The following is an 18,717-nucleotide window of genomic DNA, read 5'->3' on the forward strand; positions in this document are numbered from 1 at the left end:
ATAATCCGCCAACAGGATAATAGTTGGGCTAATTTTCAGCTTAGTGCTTGTCATTTAGCGTTTTTGCTAACATTGTAAATATTTAGCACACTAAGCTTGCTCTATTTTAATTTTCAGAATTAATTAATAAAATTATCAGCTGCTTAGAATTTTAATCTCCTAAATCTGACTTCAGTTTTCTGAGACCAAAAGTCAGAATTCTGAGGAAAAAAAGTCAAAATTCTTTCTTATTTTTCAGTGGCCCTGATCTGCTTCCATACTATGCAGTTTTCTTATAATTTCATTCATGTAAAACATTTAGGTCTACATGTTCAGTTTCAGTTGTACTCGCCATTTAGCTTGGTTGATGATAAATATGTATCAGACTGGGATGAAAAACAGCAAGGTTGCTGTGATATCTGCATATCTCACAAAATTTATTTTGAGTTTTATGAAATAAATTCTAAACACACGACCACTGTTAAGAGACCCATCAAAACAAGTAAGACAATAACTCATAAATGGAACACTTTTCATGCGATTAATAGCTATTATTTATTTCTTTATAATACAGCACCTTCATATAACTCCCAAGCTTATATATTTTATATAAATATGAAAAAAATAACGCAAAGGGGAAACAACATTCAGACCACATTTCTTACAGAATATGCAGATGCACCTAGGAAGGAAGTATGTTATGTTGCTCTTTGAACTAGCTTCCTCTTTCATGGGAAACTGGACGCAACATATGCTTGTCTAAAAGCTTAAACTTCAAACAGCGTGGTGCAATTCCCACTGGCGAAACTCAGATGTATTCCTGAATATGGACTGAGGACGGATCTGACCCACCACAGTCTTTAAAAAGCTGTTTGGTCCGAGAGTGTGTTTGAGTTATTCCATCATGATGAAGCAGCTCGTTGCGTTTGCTGCTCTGCTTGTTGCTGTTCTCAGCAAAGAAAACTTCCATGGGTAAGTGAGCCAGGAAACCTTCTTCTGACCATTGACTACACTGAGTCAGACGCAATCTTGTTATTTTTGCTTTATTGTTACTAATGTGCAAGAAAGAAGGAACCCAGAGCAAAGTCTGCTTTGTAATAATTACATATGAATGTGGACAATGCTGACAACATACAAGTAATCAGTAATATTGCTTCAAAATGAGAAACATGTATTAAGCAACCATCAGTGATGTTCTAGATTTTTTAACTCCTCTGTTTGCCTCAATTAAGTGATAATTTCAAGTAATTTAAATGAAGAAAAAAAAAAGAAAAGAAAAATGGGTTTTAAATTTTTAAGTGAATTATGATAAAAAGAAAAAAATCAGTGTCTGGGTTGATTGGAATACCCCACTTTTATTAAAATTGCCAAAAATATGCATAAACATATTGAGTCGGAAGCACCTTATTAGAACCTCATGACTCAGCATTTTGAAGGAGGTTTGAACTGTTGACAATTATTTTGGTCTGCACCTGAAGAAATGTACTCCAAGACCCCTAAAATCTCACCAAGGGGCCTACAGCTGACTCATACTGCTGGTTATATGAAAGTCCATGTCTGCACAGTCAGAAACAGACTTTACAAGGAGGAGAAAACTTTTGCTTTGTAGGAAAAACATGAAGCCAGAAAATAATCACAAAAACTGTAGAAAAAGACTCCTACTGGAATAACGTTCATTGGTCAGATGAGTCTAAAACTGAATTATTTTCACACAGAAACAGAAGACATGTTTGGTGGACATATTTACTGCTGATGGTAACCACGTCAGTTGGTTACCATTTAAAAGTGTAAATGGTAACCAACTGCAGGAGAAAAATGACTTGCAGGTGTACATCGTGCATCCATCCCATAGCTGTAAATAACTCATCCTGTGGTCCAAGACATGAAAGGCAGAATGACTGAACGGTGGTGCTACTGTTTCACTTCTTACTCTCTAGCTGCACTTCCAATCTGTGTGCACAGCACTTTGTCAATATTCCACTAACATAAAACCCCCCAATAATTTTGCAATCGCAATGTTTCCATTGAATAAAAGACAATTACAATCATGCATGAATAAGTTTGTTCAAGCAATCACCTCATCCTACCAGCAAAACCTTTTTAAAAATTGGTGTTTCGATGAAGCAAACTTATTTTCAAAATGTCAAATTGAGTAACTAATATCATATGGTCAATGGAAACACAGCTTCTGTCTCCAAGCACAGTCATTTGTCCAACTCCTGGCAGTTGGTCAGGCATTTGTCCTAATATTTAAAAAATATCAATTACTACTCATTGAGAAAAAAAATCTATCTTAGTCTTCATTAGAAGCTTTAAAAAAATGCTGCACCATAATTCATGGAGGAAAAGTAAAACTGTTTTCCCAAAGCAAAATTTCCAGCTGTGATCTTGCATGCTTGCAATTCACAAATAAAGACAAAGATTAAAATGATCATTTCATAAGTTCTATTACTCTCTACTTCAAAATGAGAAATGTACATTATTAACCTTTGTGAAAAATAATATACTAAGTATATATACTAAGTATGTTAGCATACTTGACCTAGACTAATCATCAGTATACTTCAAGTTAGTTCAGGACTAATTAACTTGAAACATGTAATATTTGTGATCAAATTACATTTAAAATATACTTAGAATGTCTTCTAAGTATATAAGCATTACATATTTTATATATTAGTACTGTGATCACAGTATGCTCCAATTAAAGTTTCTGTTTATTATAATTGTTAATTAAGTTAACTTTTTACTTATCCATGTATTATTATTCTGTTTTAACACTTTGTACATTATATGCTTCATACACACTACAGTCCTACAAACATATCAGGCTACCAGTATACAAAAGGATCAAAAAAGTTTTTTTCCCCTTTCCGATTGAAAAAAATTACTTTGTGTATTCAATATATTCACATTTTTTCAAGAGTACAAAACTTAAAAAGATTATCAGAAAGTTGATCATGAACTCTGTCAAGAGACGTAGGTACTCCAACATACAACGAGATGCAAAAATGTCAATTAAAGTATTAACTCTCTATTAAACCAACATTACTATTACTGTTTTATGTATTGCCTGTGATCTATGTAGCCAGACAAAGAGCTTTCCTTCCAAAGAAAACATGCAAGCGTTGGTAGAGTTTGCAAAACTCTGCCACAAGAATGTGGAAACATGGTTTGGTCTGATGAAACCTACGTTGAACTTTATGAAAATAATCCTAAAAGCTATATTAAGCACAAAACACAGCTGCACACACAAAATGCTGGTTCAAAGTCTTCAGGCTTATGGTAGAAAGCTGATGATGAAGAGGGACCTGGTATTTTAGTAAAAAATGAGAAATTGGTGTGTTTTGATGAAGCAAATTTATTTTCAAAATGTCAGATTGAGGAAATACAGCTTCTATCTCCACACACACCGTACTCTTTGCATCCTGCAAGATGTTAGTTGTTAGGCTAATTCCTGGCAGTTAGTCATGCATTTGTCCTAATGTTTAAAAAAGTATCAATTACAACTCAAAAAATGTATCTTAGTTTTCATTAATGGCTTTAGAAAAAGATCCTGCACCATAATTCATGGAGGAAAAGTAAAACAAAGAAAAATTTCCAGCTGTGATCTTACGTGCTTGCAATTCACAAATAAAGACAAAGTAAAGACAAAGATTAAAATGTTCATTTCATAAGTTCTATTACTCTCTAAGAGTGATACATAGCTTTTCAGGTAGTAAAAACCCAATGTCAGAGCAGCTTGATGAAGGTAAATGTTTTTTCAGTGTCCAACATCTGCAAAAGCAGAGGCACACAACTTATCTTTTTTATGTGCTTCCACCTCAGTAAGTAACTTGCTGGAATAATATCACTGTGTTTCTTTTGTAGGCATCAGGTTTTCCGGATTGTGCCGAAAGATGATGTCCAGTTGGCCCTTGTCAGAGTTATGGAAGACATATTGGACTTGGAGGTTATTTTGCAACTGAAACTATTAATTTGACAGTACAAGTAAACACAACACAGATTTATGCAGCATGTGAAACATCCGTGTGTTTTTACAGCTGGACTTCTGGAGATGGGTGATGCCTGTGGACGTCAGAGTTCCCTCTCACAGCCTGCAGGTTGTCAAGAGCTACCTGGAGAGTCACAGCATCAAGTACTTCGCCATGATTAAAGACCTACAGGTACGCAACAAAACTCGGCATTATGTAGTGTAACCTTCTATAGGGCGAGGTTTGTGAAACCGCGTTGGTGTTCCATCACACTCTTTCTTTCTGAGGCATCATTTAACCAGGTTACATTGCAGGCTTTGCTGGATGAGGAGCGGAGGCAGATGAAGTCTGTCGCTGCTGCTGGAAACACTGACAGCTTTGACTACACCAACTACCACACCCTCAGTGAGGTTAGTTTAAGTTCATTATCAGTGTATACGTAAAGCTGAATATTAGACGGAAAATGTTTATTATTATAACATCTGGTTTTGTATTACATCATAAAATTGTAATGTCAAACATTCCAAAATTCAACTTCAGAGTCAGGGTTAATCTTTTTGACTTCCCTTCAGATCTACAGTTTCCAGGACATGCTAGTGGCTGAGAATCCAAAGTTGGTCAGCAAGACGGTGATCGGTCAGAGCTTTGAGGGCCGTCCACTTAATGTTCTCAAGGTAGAAGACGTTTCAGAAAATCTAGTCTCTTTCTAAACCAAACCATGACTTCAAATGGAAATGGAAATCACAAATTATCATTTGCACTTTGTTGTTCCTGAGTTCTTCTTCTGCTTCTTGTCTCTACAGTTCAGCACCGGTGGAAGCAACCGTCCAGCTATCTGGATCGACACTGGAATCCATGCCAGAGAGTGGGTCACTCAGGCCAGTGGCATTGTTTTCGCTCAGAAGGTGGTTTGATCATTTCAGTACCTGTTGCCTCTGAGCAGAAAAAAAACGCTGTAATATTTATTACTGTTGCTTTTTGTTCGCAGATTGTGACCGAATATGGAATGGACTCTGCTCTCACTGAAATCCTTAACGAAATGGATATTTTCTTAGAGATGGTGGTGAACCCTGATGGATACCACTTCACCCACACCAACGTGAGGCGGGCACACTTAGACATAAACTATAGGACCCTGTTGTTCTTTAGACAACTGAAAATATGCTTCTTTTTCGGAACTTTATCATTTCACTAACATGTCAGATCAGGTACACATAATCAGAGAACAACTGAAAAAAAAGAGAATATCAAACAGTTTCTCTGTTGTTTCCAGAACCGAATGTGGCGTAAGAACAGGAAGCAGAATCAGGACTCCAGCTGTGTTGGTGTGGACCTGAACCGGAACTGGAATGCAGGGTTTGGAGGTAGAACTTTTTGTCCATAAGGAAAATTCAAACAATTGGTTATGAGCAAAACTAAAAATTTTGTTGCACTAAAGCCAAACTATTACAATCAGCATAAGAGATGGAAAATGGTGGTTAGTAAATTAACTTAACTTTCATTTTAAAGACCTACAGGTTATTTATTTTATATAAATTATAAATTATTCTTCTAACCCTGGGCAGCACTTTGATCAGCGTTAATGTTATGTAGTGTCTTGTTAATAAATTGGTGTGACATTCCTTTCGATCTCATAAATTCCATGGTGCATTTTTAACTTAATTCAAATTAATCTGCATAAAAAAATAATCTCAAACTTTTTGTCTTTCCTTTTTTGTTCTCTGATGCTTAAAACATTTAGGACGTGGTTCCAGCAACAATCCATGCACAGAGATCTATCATGGTACCAGGGCTCATTCTGAGCCTGAAGTCGAGTCCATTGTAAAATTTGTGGAGTCACATGGCAACATCAAGGCCTTCATCTCCATCCATTCCTACTCACAGATGCTCTTATACCCCTACGGTTACACCAGGAAACCTGCCAAAGACCAGGCTGAGCTGGTACAAACACTTCTGCTCTAGTCCTTTGCACAGAAATCTGTTATTCTTAATCAAAACAAGAACATTTATATGAGACATCTTGCATACCTTTGAAGCTCGTTTGTTTGGTAACTATGGTCAATTTCAATCTGCAGGACCAAGTTGCTCAAAAGGCCGTCACTGCTCTGGCCTCCTTGTACGGCACCAGCTTCAGATATGGGAGCATCATCAAGACTATCTGTGAGTCCCCAAGACATTTGGCCACAGTAAATTTTATTGTGCATTTGCCAAAGCTTATGTAGTTTTTAAATATAAGAGATTATGTCCTCTTTAGCATGAGGTGCTGTTTGTAAAGTTACACAGTAAAAAATTAACAGCAATTTCTAGGTTTGGGGAAAAAAAGTAGGAGTTCATGTTTCAAAGTCATATTTTCACTAAATATTTAACTCAGAAGGTAAATATTTAGTATGAAAACCTAGTTTTTAAATTAATTATATAGTTATAAAGATAAATATTTAATTTGCAAACCAGATATTCAGTTTCATACTAAACATTTAAGTCTGCGGTAAACATTTGGCTACCGATCTAAATATTTAGTTAGTAAGCTAAGTATTTAGTTTGTAAAAAAAGAAAAAAAAGTTTGGCTTGGAAATTAAATATTTAGTTTGGAGAATAAGCATTTTGTTTGCAAAATAAATAATTTGGAACCAAATATTTAGTTTACAAAATAAATATTTAGCTCAGACTTAAACATTCAATTGGGAATTCAATACTTAATTTGGAAACTAAGTACTTAGCTTCCTAACTAAATATTTGCAAACTAAATATAATTTCAAAGTTAAATATAGTTGAGAAACATAACTAGATTTGGGGAGCCAGAGTGACATATTCTGGTTCCAGGAAATCAGACAACAATTGTGTAAAGTACCTTTGTTTTCACTGCAGACCAATCTAGTGGGGGCTCCATCGACTGGACCTACAACAGGGGAATCAAGTACTCCTACACCTTTGAACTGAGGGACACCGGTCACTTTGGCTTCATCCTCCCTGCCAATCAAATTGTTCCCACTGCCAATGAGACATGGCTGGCTCTGAAGGTCATTATGGATCACACCTTCAAGAACCCGTACTAAAAGAACAGAATGGAAGCCTTGAGGCCTCCATGATGTTTTATTTGCAAATATAAGACAAAGACAATAAAAATGCATATCAGAAAATGAAGGATCATTGTCGTTTTACTTGTGCAAGAAGTACTGTGAAAATGATTCTGCATTTTAGATCCGGTTTAGTTAAAAATATATAGCGACATGGTGTTAGTAAATGTGTCATAATAAAAAAGTCGGTCTTCTATCACCTCAAGAACATTTCCAGGATTGAAAGAGCAATGCCCCATAAAGATCTTGTGCGATTCATCCATGCATTTACCTTCAGATAAAAATGGAAAATCGTAAAGTGTATTTCTAATGCCATCATGGTACGAATTTGACCTCAAAAGACTGGTTATAGTAAAATAGCATTCACCTTGGCCACCAGTATAAACCTTTATCTTTTAACCAAGCTGCTCTGACCAGAAATACTTTCAATATCTTTCACAGGGCAAACATCCCCATCTTCATTTCTGGCCTAAGTTATAGATATTTCTGCAAATAATCATATAAATTGTTCAGTTTTATAAACATTTTAGCTGACGGTTAGCTTTAGCCACCAAGACATGCTACGCTTGATTTCTAATAAACAAGATGAGCATCGACTACAGGATGTTTTCCCCCAGTAACATTTATATGTATAAAATGTCACCAAAATCACTCTGTCCCTCTAAAATCTTTCAGAAAATCGCAAAAGTGTATTGAATTGTATCGTTTGCTGAATATCACAATATATATCATATCGTAAACAGAACATCGCGTATCGTGAGATTATTGTATCACTACAGCCCTAGTAGCCAGAGTGACATATTCGCGTTCCAGGAAATCAGACAATTGTGTAAAGTACCAGGTTGTTTTTGTCAGTTTATTCATGGCTTCTTCTGGTTCAGTCAAGCTAATTTATCTTTGAGCGTAACACACCTGGTTTAGGCTCATAGACGGCGGTATTTACAGAAGCTTGAAACAGCTTCTGTAAAGGGGTCGGCTTAGAAACCGACCCCTACTTCTTCCCTCCTGACGTGTTGATAAAATTACCCACTTTGCTTGACTTCACACTACATGATTTATATCACTATGCCACAGCGTCTCCCTTTAAACCGGAGCAATATTAAAAACGTACAGAAGACGAGACACCAGTCATTTGTCACCTGCTAGTCATTATGTCTTTCCTCGTTAAAAATTATACAATAAAATGACAAGTTTGGTTTTCACTCTTGTCTGTTTGTGCAGCCGACCGCGCAGCACCCTGTGACCTTTTTTTTTTTTTACTGCGAAATCAATTAAATAAAAGCAATTTTATTTTATAAGCAACCACATGTGCGTTTTTGACACGCTTTACTGGAGCTCAGACTTTTTTTACGTCCGTCATTTTGGAGCGGGGGGAGTTTCGGAGAGTGACGTCACGTGCAAAGGGTCTCCGTTTGTTCGGTATTCTTTCTGTGTACTCCGGTAGCCAAGCAACGACATTTCGTTGTCAATACATTTGTGCCTTAGTGCAATGACAATATAGTAAGTCTAATAAATAAATCCAAGTTGTAAGAGATTAACTTTTGATTTCACTTACAAAAAAATTATAATTCAAACCTATCCTTATGAGGAGTAATGTCAACGTCAAAGCAGATAGTCTGCTCAATGCTGAAATAAGATTCTTAAAGATTTTTTTTCACATTGTGTTTATTATGCAATGAAACAATTATGTACCAGGAAGAAAATAAGTCAAATTCATTATTCATGAATAAAATTATGCAACGACTTCATTTAAGTTAAACATCACTTGTTGCAACAAAGGCTTCAAGAAATTCAGATTTTTAATAAAATGTGCTCTGCAAAGAATGAATGTGAATGTATTTACAGAGAATAGAACTAAAGACAAAAGTGAACAAACGCACAAAGGCCCCAGATAATGAATACTGCATGACGGAAAAGGCCTTTTGTCAACCTGATTCTCAGTCAGTCAGTCAGTGTTACTCCAACCACAAAAACAGCTGCAGCTATTGCACATCACGGCTAGTGGTGTATGTTTATGGAAGTGTGCTACAAACCACTAAAAGAACAGCTAAATGTTTCTAAGCAACCAAGTCAGGCTCTATTAAAACATATATACAGCTCATATGATACAGTAATTCACAGCATTTTCCTAATTCCCTTCAACACTCGTTAATGAAACCGTTTTAGAAAGGCCAAATCTGAACAAAGAAAAAAAAAACTGTTAGAATCTTTACAGATTAGAACTAGAGTGCAGAATTAGAATTAGAGTGCAAACACGCCTTTTTCATAGATGAGGCACAATGCAAAAAATAAAATAATTAAATTCAGAATAGTAATTTAAACAGGTAAAAGACACCGTGGAACATTTTGATTATATTTTTACAGCAAATTTCATTTTTAAGTCTATATATGAGTACTCTACCTTATCAGTTGTGGTTGGGATGGTTTGTTCCAAAATTGCAAAAAAGCTAATTTATTTGAGGAAAAAAAGGAGCAGTAGTGATGAAAATGCAGGAACATTGGAAGCCAATGTCCGCCTCTTGGAATCGGTTTGCTCACTGCAGCCAGAAGCGTCAACACAAATTCTGAGGAGGATTTCTGATGGAGGTATGCTTGTTGTTTGAGGAGGAGAGGCGGGGCAGAGGGGCAGAGGGGCAGAGGGGTGGACGGTCATTTCCAGGGTCTGGTTTTCTGAACTCTGGAGCTCTTTCTCTCGGCTGTGGAGGAACTCTGATGGCTGGAGGCCGTGGACCGGCCGCTGCTGGATGATGTGCGACTGGACAGCTGACCTGCAGGATAAAAAAACAAAACAAAACATTAATTGAAGTTCCTTTAGGCAAAAAGTTGTTTAATGCCAAATAAGTTTTTAAGTTGGCATTAAACCAACTTTTTTAAGTTGGATAAAAAAGTTAAACATTAAAGTTGTTTAATGTTTAATGAATTTGACCTTTAATTTGAATTTTATAGAGAACCTGTTGCAAATTTTACAGTAGACAAGGCTTTTTACATTTTGGCAAATTAATAAATGCACAGGTTCGTTTTTATCCGACCATTATAGATAGGGGTGCGTCAATAAATCAGTTGGAAAAGAAATTGGTCCCAATTTCAGTCATTTGGGGAGATTGGTTGATGCTTACATGAGAAACTGATCTTATACACTGACCTTATCTACACATAGTCACCATCCTAAAATAATGGCTAAAATCAATTTATGCTAAAAGTAATTTTGGCAAAAAAAACCAAAACAAACAAAACTACACTTTTGGCAAAAATGACTTGGGCCATTTGTTTTAGGAAGGTGACAATATGCAATGGCTGCATTCAACAACATTTTAACCTGAAACAGCAAAAATAATTCATAATAATATGAATTGGTACCAGGTAAAATTGGAATGGGTACACACCTAATTAATGGCTCAAAAACTTAAAATAAATTGATACTCTGCATAAGAAATTATAATTGTACTGGAGACCTTAACCCTTGTGCGTGCGAGGACTGAGGCAACTGATACAAGTGATATGGGTGAGGGGTCGGTTGGACCCCATTTGTAAATACAAGGGTTAAGTAAGTCTTTCTAAATGCTTTCCGCTAATTCACATTTCTAATTGTACCTTCAGTTTCTTTATTTCATTTTATTTTTTAGTTTCTGACTGGTTTCATTCTTACTGGTTGAGTAACTGGAGATGATCAGCTCCTCCATCTGCTCCTGGATCTTATCCAGCTCGTCCAGCGTAAACCTCCAGCGTTTCTCGGCATCCTGCACCGACTGCCGGGCCACAGACGATTTCCTCGTCTTGGAGGATTTGGAAGCGGACAGGCACGACTCTGGGAAGGAGCCGGTTGTCATTCCACTTGGAAACTTCTGGGCGATTACCTTGAGACCTTGGAGAGGAAGAAAGAGAAAAGCAATGGCACTTGAACATGAACATTGCTCAACTAAAATATTGGTTTAGGATCGGGGGAATCCGATAATTAGATGAAGGAGGTGCAAACTGAGAAATGGAATGAAAAACAATAATACTTTAAGGAAATGCCTGCTCATGAATCGCTCAATGCTGCATGTTTATGAAAACAGGAACTTGAGAAACAGCTGCTGGTTATTGGTCATATTACGCAAAGTCAAGCTAAAGAACAATGTGTTTTACAGCATAAGAGATGATGCAGAGATAAATCTTTTTTTGCTTGGTAATTATTCATATTTAGGTCTAACTCACTAGTGTCAGGCAGCCTGACACTGATAGTGCAGCAGGATCTCACATGAACAGCCGTCACATGTCTGTGCAATGTCTTTAGTAAAGATTGTTATTTACCAAGAGACTAAATGTGCTTCTGCTTGGTTGGGAAAACTGCACGATCATTTCCTGAAAAGCTGCGTTTGCAAAGTCACTGTTCAGTGATAAAAATGTGTAAAAAAAATTACAGAATGTCTGCTATTTAATGTGTAACTGGACATGCAGGTAGAAAAAATGATTAAGACTGCTAAGGTTGTGTGTGTGTCTTTGGATTTGATACATTGTAAGGACTATTTTCCTAACACATACCATGTTGTGGGGCCCACCAGCTCATTGTGGGTTGTAACAATTGGTATTTCGGGGTTAGCAGTTAGTTTCTGGACTAAGTTGAGTGGATTAGGTTAGGCTTAGGGCTAGGCTATAGAAATAAATGAAAAATGAATGGAAATCAAAGTCCTGATGAAGAAGTATAAAGACATGTGTGCAAGATGTAGCCCCCTGACACACTCCCAGAAAAGAACCATCATTACTGAAACTGATTCAAAAGTTGCTTTTATAACTGGGAAAGTTCTAGTTCCACTGGCAGACTATTTGACTTATAACAAGACATTTTTCTCTATATCATAAGTGAAATGATCTGCCAGTGGAACTAGAACTTTTTCATCAATATTACAGAATTAATGACTTCAAACAAGCTCCTATATCTTGCTGACAAGTTACTTGTAAGTTAGCTTAGTCATATCTCCAATGTGGTAGGACATTTGCACATGAAATTAAACCACAAGACTTGGTAAGATTTTGCAGTGTGCCAGTAATTCTGAGACTAAATTTGGTTTTGTGACAGATAAAAAGATTGCCAGCTCTTACCCCCACAGAGCATGAAGAGATTCTCAAAGCCTCGCTCACACATGGTGGTAGCCGCCAGGCTGGCTATTCTCTCATCATCATCATAGACGATGATGATTTTCCCCAGAGAATTTTTCTACAAACTCTGTTAAGGTGTCAAAACGGAAATACATCATAACATAGAGAGGAAAATAAAAATAAATATGCAGTCCTGTTTTTTTTTCTTTTGAAGGATACATATTCCAACACTTCCTTGGTGAAGGGATTCATAGTTCGAGACAGCATGGCGATGGGAAAACTGTGAGCTGTAGGAAAGGCAGATGATCAGAAATAGAAAAGGTTTTATTGAACAGAGGGGATGTTTCCACCACCCACCACTGATGATGTGGCAGCGGTCGTACTGGTCGCGGTCGCGTACGTCCAGCAGCAGGTAGGGGCAGTCTGGGTAGGGCATGTCGGCAGGGGAGGGGCTGGACACGGACTCTGCCGTCTTCTGATTGGCCCCCTCCACGTTCAGCTCTCCAATGCCGCTGATAACGCTGAGAGGAAACAACACAGGCAGAAGCTTTTCAGGTTCAGACCAGAGAATGTTCAGGTGTTGGAACAGCCCAGGTAGAAATGTCTTTCAGGTATTTTCCAGGTTATCCGACAGAACGTCAGCTATATTTTCCTCCCACTTCTCCATTATTATGCACTTCATGTCAGTCTATCACAGAAAATCCCAATAAAACACATTGATGGTTGTGGTTATAACATGATTAAATGTGGAAAATTTGAAGTAAAAAAAAAAAAATATATATAATAATAATAAATTATATTATATATTATTATTATTATTATTTTTTTATTTGCGACAGACTGGCGATCTGTCCAGGGTGACCCCGCCTCTCGCCTGAAACGTCAGCTGGAGATAGGCACCAGCAACTCTCCCGACCCCACTAAGAGACAAGAGTATACAGAAAATGGATGGATGGATATTTTTTATAACAATTTTTGAAGGACGAAAGATTGTCCCAAAAGTTATTGCGATAATATTGTTTTTTGAGATGATTTTCCATGGCATAACAATGTCAGGACATTCTCAAAGATCATCCATCCATCCATGTTCTTTACACCCTTGTCCCTAGTGGGGTTGGGAGGGTTGCTGGTGCCTATCTCCAGCTAAAGTTTCGGGGGGGGAGCCGGGGGTCACTCTGGACAGGTCACCAGTCTGTTGCAGGGCAACACAGAGACAAACGACCATGCACACACACACTCACACCTAGGGAGAATTTAGAGAAACCAATTAACCTGACAGTCATGTTTTTGGACTGTGGGAGGAAACTGGAGTACCCGAAGAGAACCCACCATGCACAGGGAGAACATGCAAACTCCATGCAGAAAGACCCCGGGCCGGGAATTGAACCCAGAACCTTTGTTACAAGGCAACAGTGCTACCAACTGCACCAGTATGTATCCCTCTCAAAGATCAATACATTTTAAATTCTAATGAACAACAGAAATATCCAAAATAAGCAAACAGCAGAAACAGCAAATAAAATGAATTAGGAAGTCTCTATCAACATAATTGTCCTTAAAAAAATGGTTTCTAGTGGAGACCAAAGCTCCACACTGAAGACTTTTGTCGTCATGTCTTTGGTAGAAAGAGAGAGAAAAGAAGAAATTATGCAAATGGAGAATTATTGTGCTTGTTTTAAATAATAATGCAATTAATTTATTTATTGCGACAGACCTAAAAAAAGTTGCATAAAACCCAAAGAAAAGCTTTGATCTTCCACGTTTGCACCATTCCTTACAGATTAGTATTTTAACGATAGAATCTGCTTCCCATATAAATTCTAGCCAGCAGAGGGCACCGTTTAGAGAGTGCACGCAGGTGTTATTGTACCTTTTGAAACTTTGTTGTAGAAGTGAGTCATGGGATGAAACAGAAGGTCACCCTGCCTCCCCCTTTATGTATGTTTACCTCTTAATGGCTCTACATCCTGTCTCCATCTGTTCTCCCCACAAGGTGACGCTGACCTAGCAGCTCTAGCATTACAGCGTCACCCTCTGTCACCCTCTCAGGTGTCAGATAGAGTTACTCTCCTGGGACACAGTCTCTAGCTGAATGGGGTAGGTGAGGAAGCTTCTGAGAAAGGTTTATGTCTGCCCACTGGGGAATTCTGTTGTTGAAAGAGAGCTGCACGAAAGCTACAGACATATGGTGGCTTAGACTGAGGTTGACAGGTTAGGGTCAACCTCAACCACACAGGGGAGGCTGTGTGACACTGAATATTTGGGTTTTATGGCAATGTCTGCCCACTTTGAAGACATGATACTAGTAGGACTTTTAATCATCTTTTCCAAAATGTAGCCAAACCTAAAAGATATGTTTACTAAAGGGGCAATATCATATATATTCCAGCCACATGGTATAATTTTATATCACAATAACGTAAATGTGTTACCTTCAGTTGTTATAAATGCTGTACACATAAAACATTACATAAAATAAATTTTACTTTGTAATTTACCACCTTGAAATTGGGTCTCTGTCTCTTTAAAAACTCTTTTTTTTTTTTTCCCCAAATACGCTTTTTCTGAAACTACAAAACTCCACTCTCAGGAAGTCGGTACAACATGGCTCCTGTATTAGCCCTTTAACAAAGTTTTTACATCATTTCACTGAGAAGTAGCTCCTATAATGAGCTCGGCAGATGCACAGTTCCACCAGGTGTTTGCTAATTTCTGCTGGTTAGTCTGAAGGAGCTGATTGGGGGAGCAGCAGGACAGAGCTGCTCTGCGAGGAGGAAGTTGGGAAAACCTGTGGGTCTGCCGTGGGCCGACCAATCACAGTAGGGTTTGGTAAAGTCCTATCCCTATAGGCCGCTCATTACCTGAGGAGTGTTGACCTAGCGGTGTGGCAGCTGTCCCTGCGGTCTCCTGTTTCATGTTGTTGCGACAGCGGCAGCTCCAGTGACAAGCCGTTGACTCGTTCAGACTCACACTCCAGGTCTTCCTCAGAGACGACTGACAGACCGTCTGCAAGGCAGTTTGAGACATCATGGCGCTAAATTAGGGGTGGCCGATGTGGACTAATAATCTAACTTGTGGTACTATTGTGATGATAATAAAAATAATGTTTGAATTTACGTCTTTGTTAGGGGGTTATTATTCACAGCAGCACAAACAAGAACTGTTCAAGAAAAATATTTCCATTTGAAACAGGCTTCTTGAGGACAGTGTTTAATTAAAGTAGTGTGATTTATTTATTTCATCAGATTTCCAAATTTACTGATGCTCTTACGGGTAATAGTATCAGTTTTGTTTTGTTTCTTTATGTCATTCATTGAAATTTATCGAGACAACAATAAATCATCATTTGTATCGTGATAAGAATTTTTTCACGATAAGTGATAATAAGATTAAATGCTCATCCTTACGCAGGTAGCCTGAAGCGTTACCTTGTTGGGTGTTGATTGATGATTCATCATTGACCTCGCTTTGATTCCCGTCTGAAACAGAAGCCACCTGAAGTACCTAGGTGGAAAACACACACGCACACACACTAGATCATGCCTGATCATCAACTGATCTGATCAATTATGAAGGTCCAAAAATACAAATCAATTCAATGTTTTAATTCTATCACCTCAATAAAAAAACACAAACAGCCTCTGCTGAGTTTGTATGCCAGCTGTTGTTGCATTGATACTCACCAGCTGAGCAAAGGTCGTCACCTTTAACCTCTTGAAGATTTCGCCTTTTCGATACCTGTAGTCTTAGAGGACAAAGAAACATAAAAAAAAAAATTATCTAGTAAATTGCAGAGATTTAATGACTCAGCTTTAATGTAAACATAAACCCCCCCCCCAAAAAAACATCATGTTTTTGGATATCAATGTGTGGTTTCTTACTCTTTCTCATCTCCTCCAGTCTTTCCATGTACTTCGTTTTGCTCCATCCTACAGATGACAGCAGCATCATGGAGAGAATAAAAGAAGAAAGCCATCAATGTTTCTGAGAGGAGAAGCAACAGAAATACAGGGTTGCTTTACAAAAAAGCATCTCTTTCAATTCTTGGGTGTAATACGAAAGCTCATTCCTGCCATGAAAGAAAAAATAAGAAAGTCATAATTGCAAGAAAAAAAAAGTCACAATCAACTTTCAATGTCTTAAATATCTCATACAAAGCTATAATTTTGAGAAAGAAATAATTATGACATTCAAAATCAAAATTACAGAAACTCATTATAATGAGATTGAACATCATTATGAGATTTAAAGTAATAATTATGAAATCCAACATAATGATTTTGAGACAGAAAGTCATAACTATGAGATAGAAAGTCGTAAGATTCAGCATCATTACATAATTATAGTGATATTTATGTGATGATGATGATGATGATGATGATGCATTTCTGTTGGAAATTATTTCAAACTTAAATAATTTAGAATTGTTTCTTTCTGAAATAAATCTAAATTATGATTTAATTCATTTTGATATATAAAGTACATCGTAATAAATTAAATGAAATATTATTGTTATTTATTGTTATTATGACTTTAAAGCTTTAACTTTGGACTTTCCGTTGGACTTTTATTTTTTCCTTCATGACAGAAACAGGCTTCCACAGTTTTATATATGAGGAAATGATGATGATCTGGTCTTTATCGGGTTCACAATCTCTTTTCAATTTAACCATAAGAGCCAGAACCACACCACAAATTTGTGACACTTCTTTTAATCAAATAAAATAAAGACAGAAAGTTAAATTAAGTACATCCTTGGTTCCATACAAGTGGGAAAGTAGCAGCAAGGCATTGCTAAAGAAATACAGCAGATTATTGATCATCAATGTGTGTGACAACCCCATTATAAGGAGACGTTTGACGGTCTGGAGAAAGCAGGTGTGTTAACACAGGGAAGAACGTCTAGGCAGATTCACTACAGAGACAGAAGGGGCTGTGCTCAAAATATAGCAAAAACGGACAAGAGGTACATACGAAAAATATAAAAACGAGCAGATCAGAGGCAATCTGCCTAAAAACTGAATTGTGACCAAAACTGCTTTTATTACAAAGCCAATAATTCCAAGTATAGCACCATAGTCACACCATGACGCCTAAAAAAAAAGAATCAGGGGTTCACAGCGGTCCAGTCAAAGTAAAGGACTAATATGACAGAAATAAAGTTGAGGGATGAAATGAATCCGCAAACTGCAAAGACAGAAAAATCCCAAAATTCTGCCAGAATACCGAACACCATCTAGTTAGTGTTGTTGCACTGAAGATTAATAATTTTGTTTGTTTTGTCAAGTAAAAAAATATAATGCGGATATGTTGTGTTAATTAACATATCTGTGTTAATTAACACAACATATCCGCATTATATTATAAATTATTATTATAAAGTTGGAGTACAAAAATTCAAAAGTATCTAATAAATACATTTTTATGTTGTCCTTATTCATTTGATAGCGAATTAGACTTTTTACCACAACATGTCATTGTGCATTCTGCATCTGAAATGGTCAACATACCTGTGTCCAGCCTGGTTTTGACATGGGCATACTTTTCATTTCTGGGTATCCTTTTCTTCATGTACTGTGTAAAGGAGAGAAGTGAGCTGTTCAATGCCTTATATTAGCTACAAATCAGAGCATTTTGGGGAGAAACCCAGCTGCCTATTAAATATGATCAAGCTAACGGTGAGCTACCGTTGATATGGAAACATAACCTAGCTAACTTGTTAGCATGCTTGCTTCGCTACGTTATGCTTTTTCCAGTTCGCCGCTATATTTGCAGTGTGGGCGAGAGATTTAACTGAGAGGTCTATGCTTGTTTGTTTAATTAAAAAAAACAAGTAACCTGCATTTACTGACTTTACCTCGTTTTTGCCGATGCCCCGAGTCAGCGACATATTTTCAAATCGAAATACTAGACAGCAGCTTCCACCTTCAGTAAAGCCAATGTTGATTCGCTACAAATCTTTCAGAAGCCAATCACAGCATTGCTTTCTCCGCCGAGCAGTCTGACCAGTTGCTAAGCAGCGAAAGACGCTCCACCTTTATGACGTGCGGCATTCAAGTCGCCTCGGTCTCTAAGGTTCATAATTTTCAGCAATGATTTTACACAATTCATATGTTCAAAACTAGTTAATTAACTTTGTAACTTGGTACCATGATAAAATCAATACAAATAGTATCATAACATTATATATCACTTATTTCAACCAAAGAACACGAAGCGTTAGGAAGACAGGGCGCCTGTTTTTTTCTCTTTTAGATAACTCATTTTTGATTGTATATTTTATTTAATGAGTGACACAATATTAATTTCAGGTGCGTGTATTCTAGTTAAATCACCAGAGAACTAAAAATATCAATTAAATACATCTTTTGATATATCTTAATATGTCTTTCGATCTTCAATAACTATTTGAAGAATCTAAATTAATGAGTTAAAATTTAATTTCCCTTTGAATAAAGTAGGCTTTATTTGAATTGAATTGATATTTTTTTTATTGAAAGAACCTAATAAACAGTGTTAAAAATATTAGTACAATTAACTGACAATACAAGGGCTGTCAAAGTATTTTTAAGTAAAACTAAAGACTTCAGTTTTGTGCAATTAAATGTTTTGCT

General features: G+C 37.0%; 2 protein-coding genes across 2 annotated transcripts; one reads left to right on the plus strand and one right to left on the minus strand.

Moving 5' to 3' along the window:
* Positions 1-609: 609 nt before the first annotated feature.
* Positions 610-7,094, plus strand: LOC103465629 (carboxypeptidase A1-like). Its single transcript, XM_008410632.3, has 11 exons — positions 610-951; positions 3,850-3,931; positions 4,023-4,145; positions 4,268-4,363; positions 4,526-4,627; positions 4,757-4,858; positions 4,942-5,052; positions 5,227-5,317; positions 5,695-5,894; positions 6,029-6,113; positions 6,819-7,094. Exons 1-11 carry the CDS (start codon positions 884-886, stop codon positions 7,004-7,006), a joined length of 1,248 nt encoding a protein of 415 aa, XP_008408854.2. The 5' UTR covers positions 610-883; the 3' UTR covers positions 7,007-7,094.
* A 1,714-nt stretch (positions 7,095-8,808) lies between these two features.
* Positions 8,809-18,119, minus strand: cep41 (centrosomal protein 41). Its single transcript, XM_008410630.3, has 11 exons — positions 17,961-18,119; positions 17,614-17,677; positions 15,985-16,032; positions 15,787-15,848; positions 15,532-15,607; positions 14,965-15,109; positions 12,461-12,624; positions 12,323-12,390; positions 12,107-12,221; positions 10,674-10,889; positions 8,809-9,795 (listed from the first exon to the last, which is right to left on the minus strand). Exons 1-11 carry the CDS (start codon positions 17,991-17,993, stop codon positions 9,677-9,679), a joined length of 1,110 nt encoding a protein of 369 aa, XP_008408852.2. The 5' UTR covers positions 17,994-18,119; the 3' UTR covers positions 8,809-9,676.
* Positions 18,120-18,717: the final 598 nt, after the last annotated feature.

Source organism: Poecilia reticulata, chromosome 6 (assembly GCF_904066995.2).
Source record: "Poecilia reticulata chromosome 6, P_reticulata-male-v2, whole genome shotgun sequence".
Taxonomy (NCBI): Eukaryota; Metazoa; Chordata; class Actinopteri; order Cyprinodontiformes; family Poeciliidae; genus Poecilia; species Poecilia reticulata.

Bases quoted from the DNA above. Each gene is read 5' to 3' on its own strand.
- LOC103465629 (XM_008410632.3), top strand. From the start codon at position 884: ATGATGAAGCAGCTCGTTGCGTTTGCTGCTCTGCTTGTTGCTGTTCTC. The intron at 5,053-5,226 runs GTGAGGCGGGCA...TGTTGTTTCCAG, and splicing joins ACCACTTCACCCACACCAAC to AACCGAATGTGGCGTAAGAA. The intron at 5,318-5,694 runs GTAGAACTTTTT...TAAAACATTTAG, and splicing joins CTGGAATGCAGGGTTTGGAG to GACGTGGTTCCAGCAACAAT.
- cep41 (XM_008410630.3), bottom strand. From the start codon at position 17,993: ATGTCGCTGACTCGGGGCATCGGCAAAAACGAG. The intron at 15,110-15,531 runs GTAACGCTTCAG...ACTGCCTTGCAG, and splicing joins ATCAATCAACACCCAACAAG to ACGGTCTGTCAGTCGTCTCT. The intron at 12,625-14,964 runs GTAATGAGCGGC...GTTTCCTCTCAG, and splicing joins GCTAGGTCAACACTCCTCAG to CGTTATCAGCGGCATTGGAG.